General features: G+C 45.1%; 1 protein-coding gene and 1 long non-coding RNA gene across 2 annotated transcripts in view; one reads left to right on the forward strand and one right to left on the reverse strand.

The window, feature by feature from the left end:
• Positions 1-7,020, reverse strand: part of TAF3 (TATA-box binding protein associated factor 3) — a 152,768-nt gene extending 145,748 nt beyond the window's left edge. The window contains exons 1-2 of the mRNA XM_023511419.1: positions 6,631-7,020; positions 292-534 (exon numbers count right to left, since the gene is read on the reverse strand). Of these exons, the coding sequence (XP_023367187.1) occupies positions 292-534; positions 6,631-6,796 (409 nt within the window). The 5' untranslated portion in view covers positions 6,797-7,020. The remainder of the gene's footprint in view (positions 1-291; positions 535-6,630) is intronic.
• Positions 7,021-7,159: 139 nt separating this feature from the next.
• On the forward strand, positions 7,160-12,331 carry LOC111724123. The gene is made up of 4 exons (XR_002772474.1): positions 7,160-7,241; positions 7,574-7,747; positions 8,262-8,365; positions 11,740-12,331. It is a non-coding gene; the product is annotated as an uncharacterized LOC111724123 (long non-coding RNA).
• Positions 12,332-14,226: the final 1,895 nt, after the last annotated feature.

Here is a 14,226-nt window from a genome sequence, read left to right on the forward strand (position 1 = left end):
AATTGATTTAGGAAATTGACTTTTGAATCGGAAATGTAATAGATGGTTACTGAGTTGTACTGATTACCATTTAAAATAAAAGTTAAGGTGATCTTCACTTTGAACCTTTATGGATAGAACTGTGATTTTGGAAATGGAAGGACAGAACAGTCTTAGAGAGGCTACTCTCACTGTTCTCCAAAATCATCGGCCTTCGAACAAATAAAGTTTGCTGGACCTGTCCCCGGGTCTGCGTATTGGCTGACAGTGACATTAACAATATGAGGAAGAAACAAACCAACAATCACAAACCTTCTTGAGAAGACACGATGGGTGGCATGTAATCAGGGATGTATTCTTTTCTTTCTTCTGCATCTTTACTTCCAGGTTGAGGAAACTGAAGTACATTGTTCTTGCTAACAGGAAACGAAGGAATTTGATGTGGGAAAGTGACAGGTTCAATATTGTGAATATAGTCTTCTAGTTCATGCAGACTAACCCCCATAAGTTGGAAAGCTTCACTAACATCGTCCAAAATTGGGTCTGTTCGGCCATCTGAAACAAAGTCAAAAATACATCGAAATTGAAGAAAATCCCATGAATATTTTTTATAATATTAAGAAAAAATATTAAGTGAATATGCACCTGAGAATCATATATACTATATATTTAAAGCCTAGTTATTAAGAAGAATTTAATAGCTTATAAACAGAGTATCCCATTATTTAAGTATTAGAAAGCTGATTCTTTTTCTTTTTTCTTTTAGAGATAAGGTCTCCCTCTGTTGCAATCACAGCTGACTGCAGCCTTGAACTACTAGGCTCAAGCAATCCTCCTGCCTCACCTTCCTGAGAAGCTGAGACTAGAGGCCCGTGCCAGCATGCCTGGCTAATGTTTTTATTTTTTGTACAGAGTCTCACTATATTGTTCAGGGCTGGCCTAGAAGTCTGAGCCTCAAGTGATCTTCCCACCTTAGCCTCCCAAAGTGATGGATTATAGGTGTGAATCATTGCACCAGGCCCAGAAAGCTGACACTTTTGTTTTTTATTATTATTTTTTTTTTTATTGAGACAGAGTCTCACTTTGTAGCCCTCAGTAGAATGCAGTGGCATCATAGCTCATAGCAACCTCCAACTCTTGGGCTTAAGCGATTCTGTTGCTTGAGCCCCCCAAGTAGCTGGGACTACAGGTGCCCGCCACAAAGCCTGGTTTTGTTTTTGGTAGAGACGGGGTCTCACTCTGGCTCAGGCTGGTCTTGAACCTCTGAGCTCAGGGCAATCCACCCACCTTGGCCTCTCAGAGTGCTAGAATTACAGGCATGAGTCACCATGCCCAGCCCAGAAAGCTGACTCTTAAAGTCAATTTTAAATATGATCTGAAAGGCTGGATGTGGTGGCTCATGCCTGTAATCCCAACACTTGGGGAGGCTAAGGTGGGCAGATTGCCTGAGCTCACAGGTTTGAGATCAGCCTAAGCTAGCGAGACCCCCATCTCTAAAAATAGCCAGGCATTGTGGCAGGCACCTGTAGTCCCCACTAGTGGGAAGGCTGAAGCAAGAGAATCACTTGAGCCCAAGAGTTTGAGGTTGCTGTGAGCTGTGATGCCACAGCACCCTACTGAGAGTAACAAAATGAGAGACTCTGTCTCCAAAAAAAAAAAAAAAAAATGAGCTGACAACTAACCAAACACCACAATCACATTAATGATCAGCTAGTATAGAACAAATTTCAGAAGCAGTTACAGATGGTCAAAAGTATACATGGCCTATAAGAATTATTATTATTTTTATGATCAAATAAGAAGTATGCTGTATTGATTAAGTATATGTCCATTATACTTCCTCTGTTGTTCACTGGTGTTTCTCTGAAACCTAAAACAGTGGCTGGCACTCAATAAATACCTGTTGAATGGATTTTACCATTAAATAGATTCTTTACATCCAAGGAAATCTTCAAATATAATTAAAAACCACCACCAAATAGATTGAGAGAAAAAAATAAAAAGTTAGCTATAGTGAAATTTTCTTTTAAAAAGCCAAGTTTTTCCTATTAACAGAACTTAAGGTCTCTATTTTTTTGGTGGGTGCTTTTTTTTTTTTTTTTGAGACTCTGTTGTCTGGCCTGGAGTACAGTGGAATGATCATAGCTCAATGCAGCCTTAAGTTCCTGGCCACAAGCAATTCTCTCACCTTAGCTGCCCAAAGTGCTGGGCAGCTGAGATGAGAGAATGCTGGAAACATGAGCTATGAAAACTCCAGTTCCAAATATTTAATAGCCTAAAAGATTTCTTTTTACTTAAATCTTCCATGATCACTTCAAACTAAGTATCTGAAATTAAATCACACTGCAAAATGAAAAAGAAGAATCCAAATTTTGCAAGAATAAGATGCATGTGTGCTAACACACACAGAAAATTAAGGAAGGGCACATGGGCAATCGCTAACAGTTAAGGGCTGAGAAGCTGCAGTGGCAGAGAATGGTGTGGTTGTAGCAGGAGACTTCTACCTCAAAACACCTAATGTAGTCTTTGAATTTTCTACAAATGGGTTTTCTAAACAAAACAAAACTAAACTTCATTCTTCCTCTTACTGAACACAGACATGCATTTTGACTCTTCTATTCCGTAAAACCATTATGACTTTCTTGGACTAAAAAATATAATCATTTTAGATGGGCATAATAGTGGGCACCTATAGTCCCAGCTATAGGGGGAAGCTGAGGTCTGAGGATCTCTTGAGCCCAGGAGTTCAAGGCTGTAGTGTGCTATAATGGTACATGCTGTGAATGGCCACAGCACTTCAGACCTGGCAACACAGCAAGACTACAGTGCTGAGCTTGGAATACACTACCCCTTTAGATAACCATACATAATAGCTCAACCCAAATCTTATCTTTCTGGTAAAGTAAAGAATTCATGGTCTACAACCATCCCTCCTTTATCTTACTCCTGCATTTACTGCCTGGACCAAGCCATAAATAAGTTAGAGTACGAAAAGTTTCATTCTGAAAGGTTTCCCATCTGCTTTCAGCTCAAGTGCACCTGTTATTTCATACATAATACAGTATATACAGAAACATCTATATTAATATAATAATAAAACCTGAAGTAACTTCTAATACTTGCTTGAACTTTAGAATTTTTTTTAAAGACACAAATACCATCAGTTTGCTTTTTAAAAAATTATATATATATACACACACATATATATATGTGTGTATATATATATTTTTGGGAGGGGGGACACAGCCTCACTATGTCACCCTCAGTAGAGTGCTGTGACGTCACAGCTCACAGCAACCTCAAATTCTTGGGCTTAAGGGATTCACTTGCCTCAGCCTCCCAGGTAGCTGGGACTACAGGTGCCCTCCAAAACACCTGGCTATTATTTTGTTGTAGTTGTCATTGTTGTTTAGAAGGCCTGGGCAGGGTTTGAACTCACCAGCCCTGGTCTGCACGGCCAGCACCCTAGCCACTGAGTTATGGGCACTGAGACCATCAGTTTGCTTTTGTTGACATTCTAACACCTCTGAACACATTTTATGAGCAAGGATTGCATCTTAGTAATTTCCCATCTTCCACATCTCCACTTAGTTCATAAGTGGTGCTCAATAAATTTTGCCAAAAATACAGAAAGTGGCCAGGTATGGTGGCTCACACCTGTTATCCTAGCACTTTGGGAGGCTGAGGTGGGAGGACTGCTTGAGGCCAGGAGTTGGAGACCAGCCTGAGCAGAAGTGAGATCCTTCTCTTTACAAAAAGTAGAGAAGTTAGCCAGGTATGGTGGTGTGAGCTTGTAGTCTCAGCTACTTGGGAGGCTGAGGCAGGAAGACAGTTGAGCCCAAGAGTTGAGGTTGCAGTGAGCTATGATAACTCCACTGTAGCCCTGGAGACAGAAAGATCCTATCTCAAGAAAATAGAGAAAGAAAAAGAGTTTAAAGGAATAGAATATAAGACTACATAGTCACAACTGGAGGTTATGGAACTCCATTTTAAAACAAGGGTAGTATAGAAAAAACCTAAGAATATCTGTCTAAATTTTTAGGTATACCAAAATTAGCACTCAAAGACACCAAACCACAATGCAAAATTATAAACCTGACAATTGCATTCTCACTGAAACCAAGAAAAGTGACTATAGAAATTGGGTAATCAGGAATAAGGTTTACATTAAAGCCTAACGATGACCCCTTGATGACTCTGGAATACTCAGTTACATGGAGTGCCAGCACATATTTTGGACTAGTATGAAGCATGAAAGGTAACTATGTATTCAGGGGATATTTTAAGTACCTAAAGGTACAGAACATCTGTCCCTATTTAGAGAACTTGGTAGCAAAAATATAATCTTGACTTAGTATAATGGTAACAGTTTACTCAAGGATCATGAAGGGGTTCAGGGATGAAAAAGCAAACGCCAGAAGAGTATTCTGCTAGTGTCTGACTTTAAAGATGTAACAATGAATACACATCAGTTTGCAGTTCCAAATTTGAAAGTATCAGTGAAAGCAAGCATTCAAAAAATAATACATTTTTGGAGCTCAAAATATGAAGCCAACAAATAGCTATTATGGTTGTGGATTATCAGTTCATTCATTTATTCAACAAATATTTCCTGGGTGCCTATTACATTATGGCCTCATACTGGGTTACAGAGTACAAATATAATCAGTGTGTTTCCTGGGGAGGGGAAAGAGACATACACACACAATTACAAACAAGGTGACGAATAACATAGCAGAAATATGCAAAGTATTACGAGAGCAGATAATATGAGTTCCCTAGAACAAATAATATGTGCATCTTAAAATATAAGTAGTGTACTGTACACCAGGGGCAAAGGGCTCTCAAAGAAGCAGAACGCATACAGGAATGGATAGCTTAAAAAAGTAGTTCTCAACTTTCCTAATACACAACCCTTTAATATAGTTCCTCATGTTGTGTTGACCCCCAACCATAAAATTATTTTCGTTGCTACTTCATAACTGTAATGTTGCTACTCTTATGAATCATAATGTAAATATCTGATAGGCACGATGTATTTAGGTGAACCCTGTGAAAGGGTCGTTCAACCCCCAAAGGGGTTGTGACCCACAGGTTGAGCACCGCTGGCTTAAAACATTTGGGAAAGGCCAGCTGGGGTGGCTCACACCTATAATCCTAGTACTCTGGGAGGCCAAAGCAGGTGGATTGCTTGAGCTCATAAGTTGGAGATCAGCCTGAGCAAGAGGGAGACCCCATATCTTAAAAAAAATAAAATAGCTGGGCATTGTGGTGAGCACCTGTAGTCCCACTTACTTGGGAGACTGAGGCAAGAGGATCCTTGAGGCCAGGAATTTGAGGTTGCTGTGAGCTATGAAGTCACAGCACTCTACCCAGGGTGACAAAGCGAGACTCTGTCTCAAACAAAACAAAACACACGTGGGAAAGGCAGGTAGCTCAGCATGGTTGCCGATTAGTACAGGAAGGAGCAGAAGATAAGAAAAATGGTAGCTCACAAAGGGAACTGTGTGCTGCTAAGAGTTTAGATTTTTGGCCTGTAACCAATAGAGTACAGTTGAAATATCATGTATTTTTGCAAGAATAACAGGGTCAGATTGTATTGGAAACAGATTATTTTGGCAGTATCATGGAAGTGGGAACGGAAGTTAGGGCTTAAGAAGAACACAGTGCCTGTGGGTCTCAATTTTTCAGTCTAGTAAAAACTTTAACAAAACAAAATATCCTATGAAACACTTCATCCAGTTCTCCAGCTCTACCAGTTTAAAAAGTCCTGACCTGAAATTTAAATAAGCAGTAGTCACCCATCTCCAACACACACATCCTTGCTTCACATCAACAATATATGACTTCTATTAAAATATCCCATTCTTTCTATCCACATATTAAATACCACTAGCTATAGGTACTGCCAGATGTTCACTTAAAACCTGTAAGTACTGTGCCCAGATTACCTGAAGAACCTTGTAAATTGCCTATGACCTTTCTATCACACTTTGATAACCACTGACATACAAAGTAAAGAGGTGCAGTCAATGGGCCATTGAGACCTAAGTGAAAGCTAATCTAATCAGCGAAACTGACAACGTCAGCCTTGGGAAACAGTAACTGGGGGTGTTACTTAGGAAAGGAACAGACACAGAAAGAAGAGGCAGTGTCTCTAACGGAGGAGAGCTGTCAACGAGTCTCTGTGTAGTTAGGAGCTAAAGAATGGCCAGTCTTGTATGAAACGGCCGGTAGACGGAGCGCCTGTGACAACTAGTTGTAGTAGTTTGCAGGCAAGAGAGGAAAAGGTCCAGGGTAAAAGAGGGTGTAAGGCATTCTGCGGCGGTTCTACTGTCCGCAGACAGGCGACAATGAGAAAGCCCGAGACATTTCAGAGCCGAGGAGAGGTGAGAAGGTGTGGAGCCGGGAGCGGAGACTGGTTCCCGGGCTGGTGGCGGGAAGTTAGCGGATGAGGAAGAGGCACCTAAGGGATGACTAGAGTTTGCAAAGGCAGTGGAAGCCCAGGGGCGTCGGAGGCTGAGGAGGGAGCAGATCTGGGAACGGAGTGCAGGACACAAACCCCGGGGACGCCGAAAGAGGGACGGGGAGACCGGAGGTGTCACTCATGACTTGCCGGGGCAGCCCTCCCGCACCCAGCCCGGTACTCACAGAGCTCCGAGTACCGATGGCAGCCCCGGCCCAGCTGCTGCAGATAGCGCTGCAGTACGTCCGTGAGGAGATGGCAGGCGCTGAGCTGCACCGAGTCCCAGCCCAGCGCCTGGCAGATCTGCGCCACCGAGACCCTCAACAACGACCTGGAGTAACTCTCACACATCCCGCTGCGTGGACGCCACCGCAGCCCTTGCTGCCACCTCTCTCCAGCCCCGCCGCCTGACCTTAGCAGAGCCCTCGATTCATCTTCTCGGGCCCCCGCGGCGGGGAAATCGTCCCCTGGACCCCGGGCGACCACCTCAAAACCCCAGCAGCAAGGAGCGCGCCTGCCTGAGAGCCGCCATTTTGGACTCGCTCCGCCTCCCGCTGGACGCCCGCCGGGACGAGTCAGCACGAGATGAACGCCGAGCGCACTGATGAGGAAGCTCCGCCCCGTGGGAGCAGAGCGACGAGCTCGGTATCGCCCTGCGGGCCTGGTGGGCGGCCGGAAGTGCGCGTGCGCCTGCGCAGCACAGGTGAAGGGCGCGCCCAGGATTGAAGGTGCTGGCGCCCTCCCGGGGCGGGGTGATCCCCGAAAGGAGAGAGAGGAGGGCGTCTGTGCTTTAGAGGTAAAAGAGGGAGCTGGGGTACGACCTAGGCATGTTAGAGAGTTAACGTTAATGTCAATGCGGGTCTGATTTGGTCGAAAAAAAGAGAAAAAAATTGAGCTGCTTGCCACGGTGTAGATTAAATAACGTCCAAGCTGTTCAGCTTGTCATTCGAAGCCTTTCCCAACAGGACTGGAACTGGAGCGAGACCTTCTGGGCCAAACTAACGGCCCCTCTCAAAAATCTCAGTGATCAAGATATAACCCCATTTTTCTAAAAGTCCATGGCGTGAATTCCTGTCTCACCTTATTTCAGTCATGGTTACAACAAAACTTTTCTTTTTTTAAACACAGAAACTGGTGAGCTGGAGGTGACTTGAACACGTCTGAATAGTTTGCCTCCTTTCGTATTGCACTGTGGACCCGTCCAGGCAATAAGGGACCCACCTGCCTACACAGGCCTAACAAGTGCCTTAAATCGGTGATGCAGGCTGCTTGCCTACTCCAGACCTTTGTAGCTCCAGCCAGGTATTGCTGGGTCTTTCCAAGATGCCAGAAATTGAGGTTTTTGTGATAAATATCTTGGGGGGGGGGGTTGTTTGTTTTTTGAGACAAGCTCTAACTTTGTCACCTCAGTTGAGTGGCATGGCGTTACAGCTCACAGCAACCTCAAACTCTTGGGCTTAAGCGGTTCTCTTGCCTCAGCCTCTCAAGTAGCTGGGACTACAGGCACACGCCACAATACCCAGCTGTTTAGAGACAGGCTCTCGCTCTTGCTCAGGCTGGTCTCCAACACGTGAGCTCAGGCAATCCACCCTCCTTGGCTGCAGAGTGCTGGGATTACAGGTGTGAGCCACCACTCCAGGCCTCATCTTGGTTTTTTTAAATGCAGTTTGGGGAGCACATCTTAAAAGTTTGAATTTGCAAGCTAAATTAATCCCACAGTTAGGCTAGTTAAATTCAGTCTGTGGGTAGCCCAGTTGTTAATAGCCGATCCACTCAATTTCCTAAACATGACCTCCTGAACCCACCTTCCTCCCAGAGACTATTCCAGAACAATGAACGTGGATACTGAAAACCCAGTGGAACTGGAAATATGATACTTCAGCTGAGTTACAATTCTGCAGAGAAGCAAGGCACTAGGTGGTAAGATGCCTGTAATATTTACTCTGTTGATATTTCTGTCCCCAAGATTTTCTGGGATTTTTTTTTCTTACTTTTTATTTATTATTTTTGAGACAGAGTCTTACCATGTCACCCTGGGTAGAATGCTGTGGTGTCACAGCTCACAGCAACCTCAAACTCTTGGGCTTAAGCGATTCTCTTGCCTCAGCCTCCCAAATAGCTGGGACTACAGACACCTACCACAAGGCCCAGCTGTTTTTCTTGTTGTAGTTATTGTCATTGTTGTTTAGCAAGCCTGGGCCGGGTTTGGACTCGCCAGCCCCGGTGTATGTTGTCAGCGCTGTAACCACTGAGCTACAGGCGCCAAGCCCATTTTTTTTTTTTTTGTTCTTAGAGATAGGACCTTGCTCTGTTGCCCAGGCTGGAGTTTAGTGGCCATCAGGGACCTTTTTGCTGTTAAATCTGTGGGATAGCTTTCAGGCCTGGCCAACTTGACCATTTTGTAACAATTTGATAATTAAGTTGGAAACACTACTGGAGGTACTTGGATTTCACAAATGCGCCCCATCACCTTGATCTCTTCATTCACCTGTATATCGAATGTGAGAGCATTAATAACCCCTTGGACTTTTATTTTGGAAAATTTCAAACATACAGAAAAGTTGAAACAAAATCACAGACCCCATTATACACTACTCTAGATTCCCCAATTGTTAACATTTTGCCACATTCACTAGATATTTATGTGTGCATACACATACAGGTATTTTTTTTCTTAATAGTTTGAAAGTAAGTTACAAACTTCACAAACCCCTTCAGTACTTCAGCATGTATTTCCCCAAAACAGAACACTCCCCGCACATAGCCATACTTGACCGAATGTCACAGGTTTGGTTGCTAGGGTCCTGACTCTGAGATGGGCCTGCAGAAGGTTTATTTAGGTGTGCTCATGGGATACCACCTGTGGCAACGAAAGTGCAGACTGCCAAGGGTGGCCTGAGCCAGTCCCATAAACAGTGGTAAAGGCGGGTGGCCCTTTAGAGTTGTTCTGAGTTGGGGGACAGGGAGGCTGGACTTTAATATTGCTGTGCTGACAGGTCATTTCATAAGGGCTACCCAGGAGAGGGTGTGTGACCTCAGAGGTGCTGTCTGCAGCTGAGTCCCAAGGACAGCCGATGTCCTTCAGTCCTGGGGGTTCTGAGCAGTGTGTTGTAACATTCTTCACTGTCCACTCTTGTACCCTTAGGGTCAAGATTGATCTTGATCTAAGTTTGAGAAACAGACCCTTCAGAATTCTAGAGAGGCCCTTTTCCCTGGGGAAAACATTAGAGGACAGGGCAGGAGGCAAATCATGGCACCTACTGCTACAGCTGGGCCTCAATAGATATTATTTTCCTCCTCTTCTATCCATTCTAGATTTCTCTCAATTCTGTCATCAGTGGCTTGCCTGGCAGCATGCCTCCTCATGCGTGGGTCTGAGTCCCTAGTGTTCATGACCATTTCAGACTGGGCTGCAGAACTTGTCCTTATACCAAGAATTGGGCAAAAAAGTACCAACAGGCACCTGGATAGATTCTGTGAGAGCCAAATGCCCCTCCCACTGTGCAGGAACAGCCCAACCTTGTCCTGACAACCAGGCCCGGTCATACATGTTGGGATCGAGACCCCTCCCTTTGCTGAAGTCCAAAGTGTCTAGGCAGCAGCTGTAGCCAATATTTCAGTGGGACTCCTGCTATTGCCACTTCTGAGAACATTCCCCTTTTGGAAATCGGATGGATAAAATAAACCCGGAGAATACAGAGTAGCAGGGGCAAGAACACTTCCCAGGTGAGTTCCTAGGAGTGATGCTAAGTGGAGAAACCCCAGTCTCCACCCTGTGTCCTCTACCTGTTGGGAACAGCACCAGAGAAAAGTCTTTGACTTAAAGTGGGCGGCATCCTGGAAGATCACCCCCCACTTCAGCTGTGCCATGGAAGGCAGTTCGTTCCCTTGCCCTGCCAGGCCGCCAGCTTCTGGGTTGGTGCACTGCATGGTATGACCAGTGATGTCATGGCCTTGTGGCCCTCCTTTGTTGAAACGGGCCCTTGGGCTGATCCGCATGATAGCAGATAGCCTAGTGGATCAACACCATGAGGAGGGAAGGCAAAGCCACACCCAGAGAATGCACCTGTTTCTCATCAAAGCAAATTCTTAGGATCACATGAGTGACTGTGAGCTCCTACTCACCACCCCAGCCCCTCCTAAGCATCACAGGGGAATACCGTACCCCACATGGCTGGTGCAGGAAAGACCAAATCCAAAGTGTGGTTTCTACTGAATGCATATTGCTTCACACCATCGAAAAATCCTAAGTTGAGCCATTCTAAGTTGGGACTGTCTGATTTAATAACGGAGTGGGGGAATCAATGTAGCTCTAAACTGTATTAAAGGCTCGCCGCATTAGGAAGGTTGAGAACCAGTGCTCTAGAGCATGACCAAAATATATACTATTGTCTGTTCCAAGTGAATATGAACTATTTCTGATCCTTTCTGTTGGGATGGGATGAAAGTCTTTTTTTTTTTTTTTTTTTTTTGAGACAGATCCCAAGCTGTTACTCTGGGTAGAGTGAAGTGGGATCACAGCTCACAGCAACCTCTAACTCCTGGGCTTAAGCGATTCTCTTGCCTCAGCCTCCCCAGTAGCGCCCTCTACAGTGCCCAGCTATTTTTTGGTTGTAGTTGTCATTGTTTGGCAGGCCCAGGCTGGATTCTAAACTGCCAGCTCTGGTGTATGTGCCTGGCGCCTTAGCCACTTGAGCTACAGGCACAAAGCCAAGGGATGGAAGTCTTGTCAACCTGTGGTTGCATGCCGCATGCCTCTGTATGTGTGTGGGTTCTGACCTCCACATCTGTTCCAGCAAAGAGGCTGCACTAGATAGAGCAGCTGCAGTAACTCACTCACCCTTCCAACTGACTGTCAAATGAAATGAAGATATAACAGGACAACCACCCCAGCACCCTTTAGGTCATGAAGACTGGCACTGATTTCTGTCCCCACACCCAAGCTGCAGGAGTGATTTCAAATGCTCCTGTAAGTGCTCAACCCACAGGCCTAGGAAGCACCGGCAATTGTGCCAGCAGCCCAGTGACACATCCAGGAATCAGGGAACTGGCCACTCACTGAGTGGGTCATAAACCAAGCAGACCAGGGCCAAGAATACAGATATCACTGGCCTCAGATGCCCCAACTCTAACAAGGGACCTGTGACGACATGGTTTCCTGGTTTCATTCTCCACTCAGGCTGTGGCCAGCAGTCCTCAAGACCCCCTTCCCCGGTGGACAGTTACTGAGTAAATGGCTGTCAGGTCTCTTGTGGAAGGAGGGGCATCCTTACCTCATCTGTTTGGTGTTGCAGCGTTCTTCCTCCTGACCTTCAGTGGATGGAGTTTCAGTCTGAAAACTCGCTCAGATCCCCAGACTGGGCAAGGGATCATGGCTGGTTATCGGGGCCACCTGATTACCCATCCTTGAAGTACATCGATTGTATAGCTTGAGGAACACATTTGTTGGTTATTGCTGTCTCCTCAGGGGCGCCTTGCTCTGGGAACCATCCAGGTGATCCCACACCCTCTGATTTTCCTAGCCTAACTGCATTCACTTGGTTTCTGACTGGTGCTCTGACTGCCTCCTGGTCTCTATTTTAGGGTCCTGTGAGCTCCATAGTATTTGAATGCATGATACATTGATACATTGAACAGCTCGTCTCTACTGTTAGACCACCGTGGTTGTCCTCTGGTGGAAGTTTTGCAACTTGTGTGTTCAGGAACTGCGACTCTGTGATGGTAGCTCCTTTGTACCCCATCCACCACCAGTGCTCAAGTCTTTACTGCCAGCCCAGTTGGTGATCAAGCTCCAAGATGCCACCTTTGTCCTGTCTCTCAGGCCCATCTACTACCAGGACTCCAGGGAGGCAGTCTCTGAGATGGAGCGCAGCCTGCGGGGGGGGGGGGGGGGCTCTTGGGATCACACCTGGGGAGGGGGAGAGTTGGGGAGGGTAGAGCAGAATCAAAGTAGGGAGACTTTGGGCTGCACCTCACACTCAGGGAAGGCCTTGGCTACTCCAGAGAGCTTTAAAGCTATAGGTGGGCTGCTTCAGGAGAGGGCCTTGACCTTGGGCAAGGTAATTTCAAAAAGAGTGGACAGCTGAAGGCTGAATTGTACTCTTTAAAAGGCAAATTCTATGGCCCATGAATGATTTCAACAAAGCTATTTTAAAAGAGAATGAACAGGCTCAGCATCCGTAGCTCAGTTGTTAGGGTGCCCACTCCATACGCTGGGGCTGGCGTGTTGGAATCCAGCCTTGGCCAACATTGACAACTATAACAAAAAAATAGTCAGGTGTTGTGGTGGGCACCTGTAGTCCCAGCTACTTGGGAGGCTGAGGCAAGAGAATCTCTTAAGTCCAAGAGTTGGAGGTTGCTGGGAGCTGTGACACCAGGGCACTCTCCTGAGGGCAAAATAGTGAGACTAAAAAAAAAAAAAAAAAAATTAACAGAATTGAGAAAGGGGGAGGCCAGGAAGAACCTCTTCAACTTCTAGGAGAGGAGAGAGCAGCTGCTTTCCTCAGTAGTTGAGAACCCACTATTTCTAGGTGGCATAGTAGGGGGCACAGGATCTAAAGACAGAACCCTGGAGAGAACTCTGATCTTACCATTCCGCCTTGAAGGACAATGCAAAGTTCTGAGATGAAGACTGGGGGTAGAGATCAGTGCTAGCAGAGGGGTCAAGGACATGTGGGCTCCAACTTAAAGGGCATCATCGTGTTGTATGAGTGAGTGCCAGCTTAACTTAGAGAGTCTCCAATAATAATAATGATGATGTTTCTGAAAGCTACAAACATCCCGTATTAATTCAGGCAGAAAATTTAGAATAAAAAAGGAACTGGAAGATAAAATTGGAAAAAATCCCTCACAAGGCAGAAGATACAAGGATGAAAAATATAAAGAATAAGTAAAATTTAAGGACTACCCAGAAGGTTCAACACATGAAAATTAGAAGTTCCAGAAAGAGCAGAAAGGAAGAGATCATCAGTGAATGACAGAAGTGCCTCCAGACTGTGTTTTTCTGAGTTTACAGAGTAAAAGGTCCGCAACATATAAAAATGGTTCCAGGCTGGGCACAGTGGCTTATGCCAGTAAGCCCAGTGTTTGGGGAGGCCGAGGCAGGAGGAAAGCATGAACAGGAGTTCAAGACCAGCCTGGGTAACATGGCAAGACCCTGTCTCTACCTACATAAACCAAAAAATGGATTCATACCAAGATAATCATCAGGAAATTTTATAATAATTCAGGCAAAAACAGTCAACAATGGGTCAGAAATCAAAAGGCTTCGAGACTTTTGCAGTCATGTAGATCAGAAGACAATGAAGCAAATGCCTTCAAAACTCTGAAGAAAACCAGTATTCAACCTAGAATTTACAGGCAAACAAACTCTTAAATGAACATAGACATTTTAAGATGCATAGGCCTTACAAGGTTTACCCCCCTAACCTAGAGGATGTGTTATCACTAAAATAACAAGAGGGGAAGCTGGGATAGGAAATGAGCCCCTACACCCAGGGCAGTGAGGACTCGGTGAGGGGCCCCACAGGTAAGGTGACCAGATTTTAACATCGCTAAGGCGGGACAACATGGGGGGGGCAGGGCAGGGCCTGACACCAATGCAAACTTTGATAAGCAGTTCTCGATAATCACTTCTCAGCAATTATTTGTTGTTATTACAGTTTAACATTATAAAATTAACAAAAATAATATAAAACTCATATTCTGGCGAAACAGCCACATGGCAGCCGAAAACGTATATTCCCTTCTTATTTTCCCGCTTGTTTGTGCATTCTTTCCAA

This window comes from Otolemur garnettii, unplaced genomic scaffold (assembly GCF_000181295.1).
Source record: "Otolemur garnettii isolate 467f Iridium unplaced genomic scaffold, OtoGar3 scaffold00019, whole genome shotgun sequence".
NCBI lineage: Eukaryota > Metazoa > Chordata > Mammalia > Primates > Galagidae > Otolemur > Otolemur garnettii.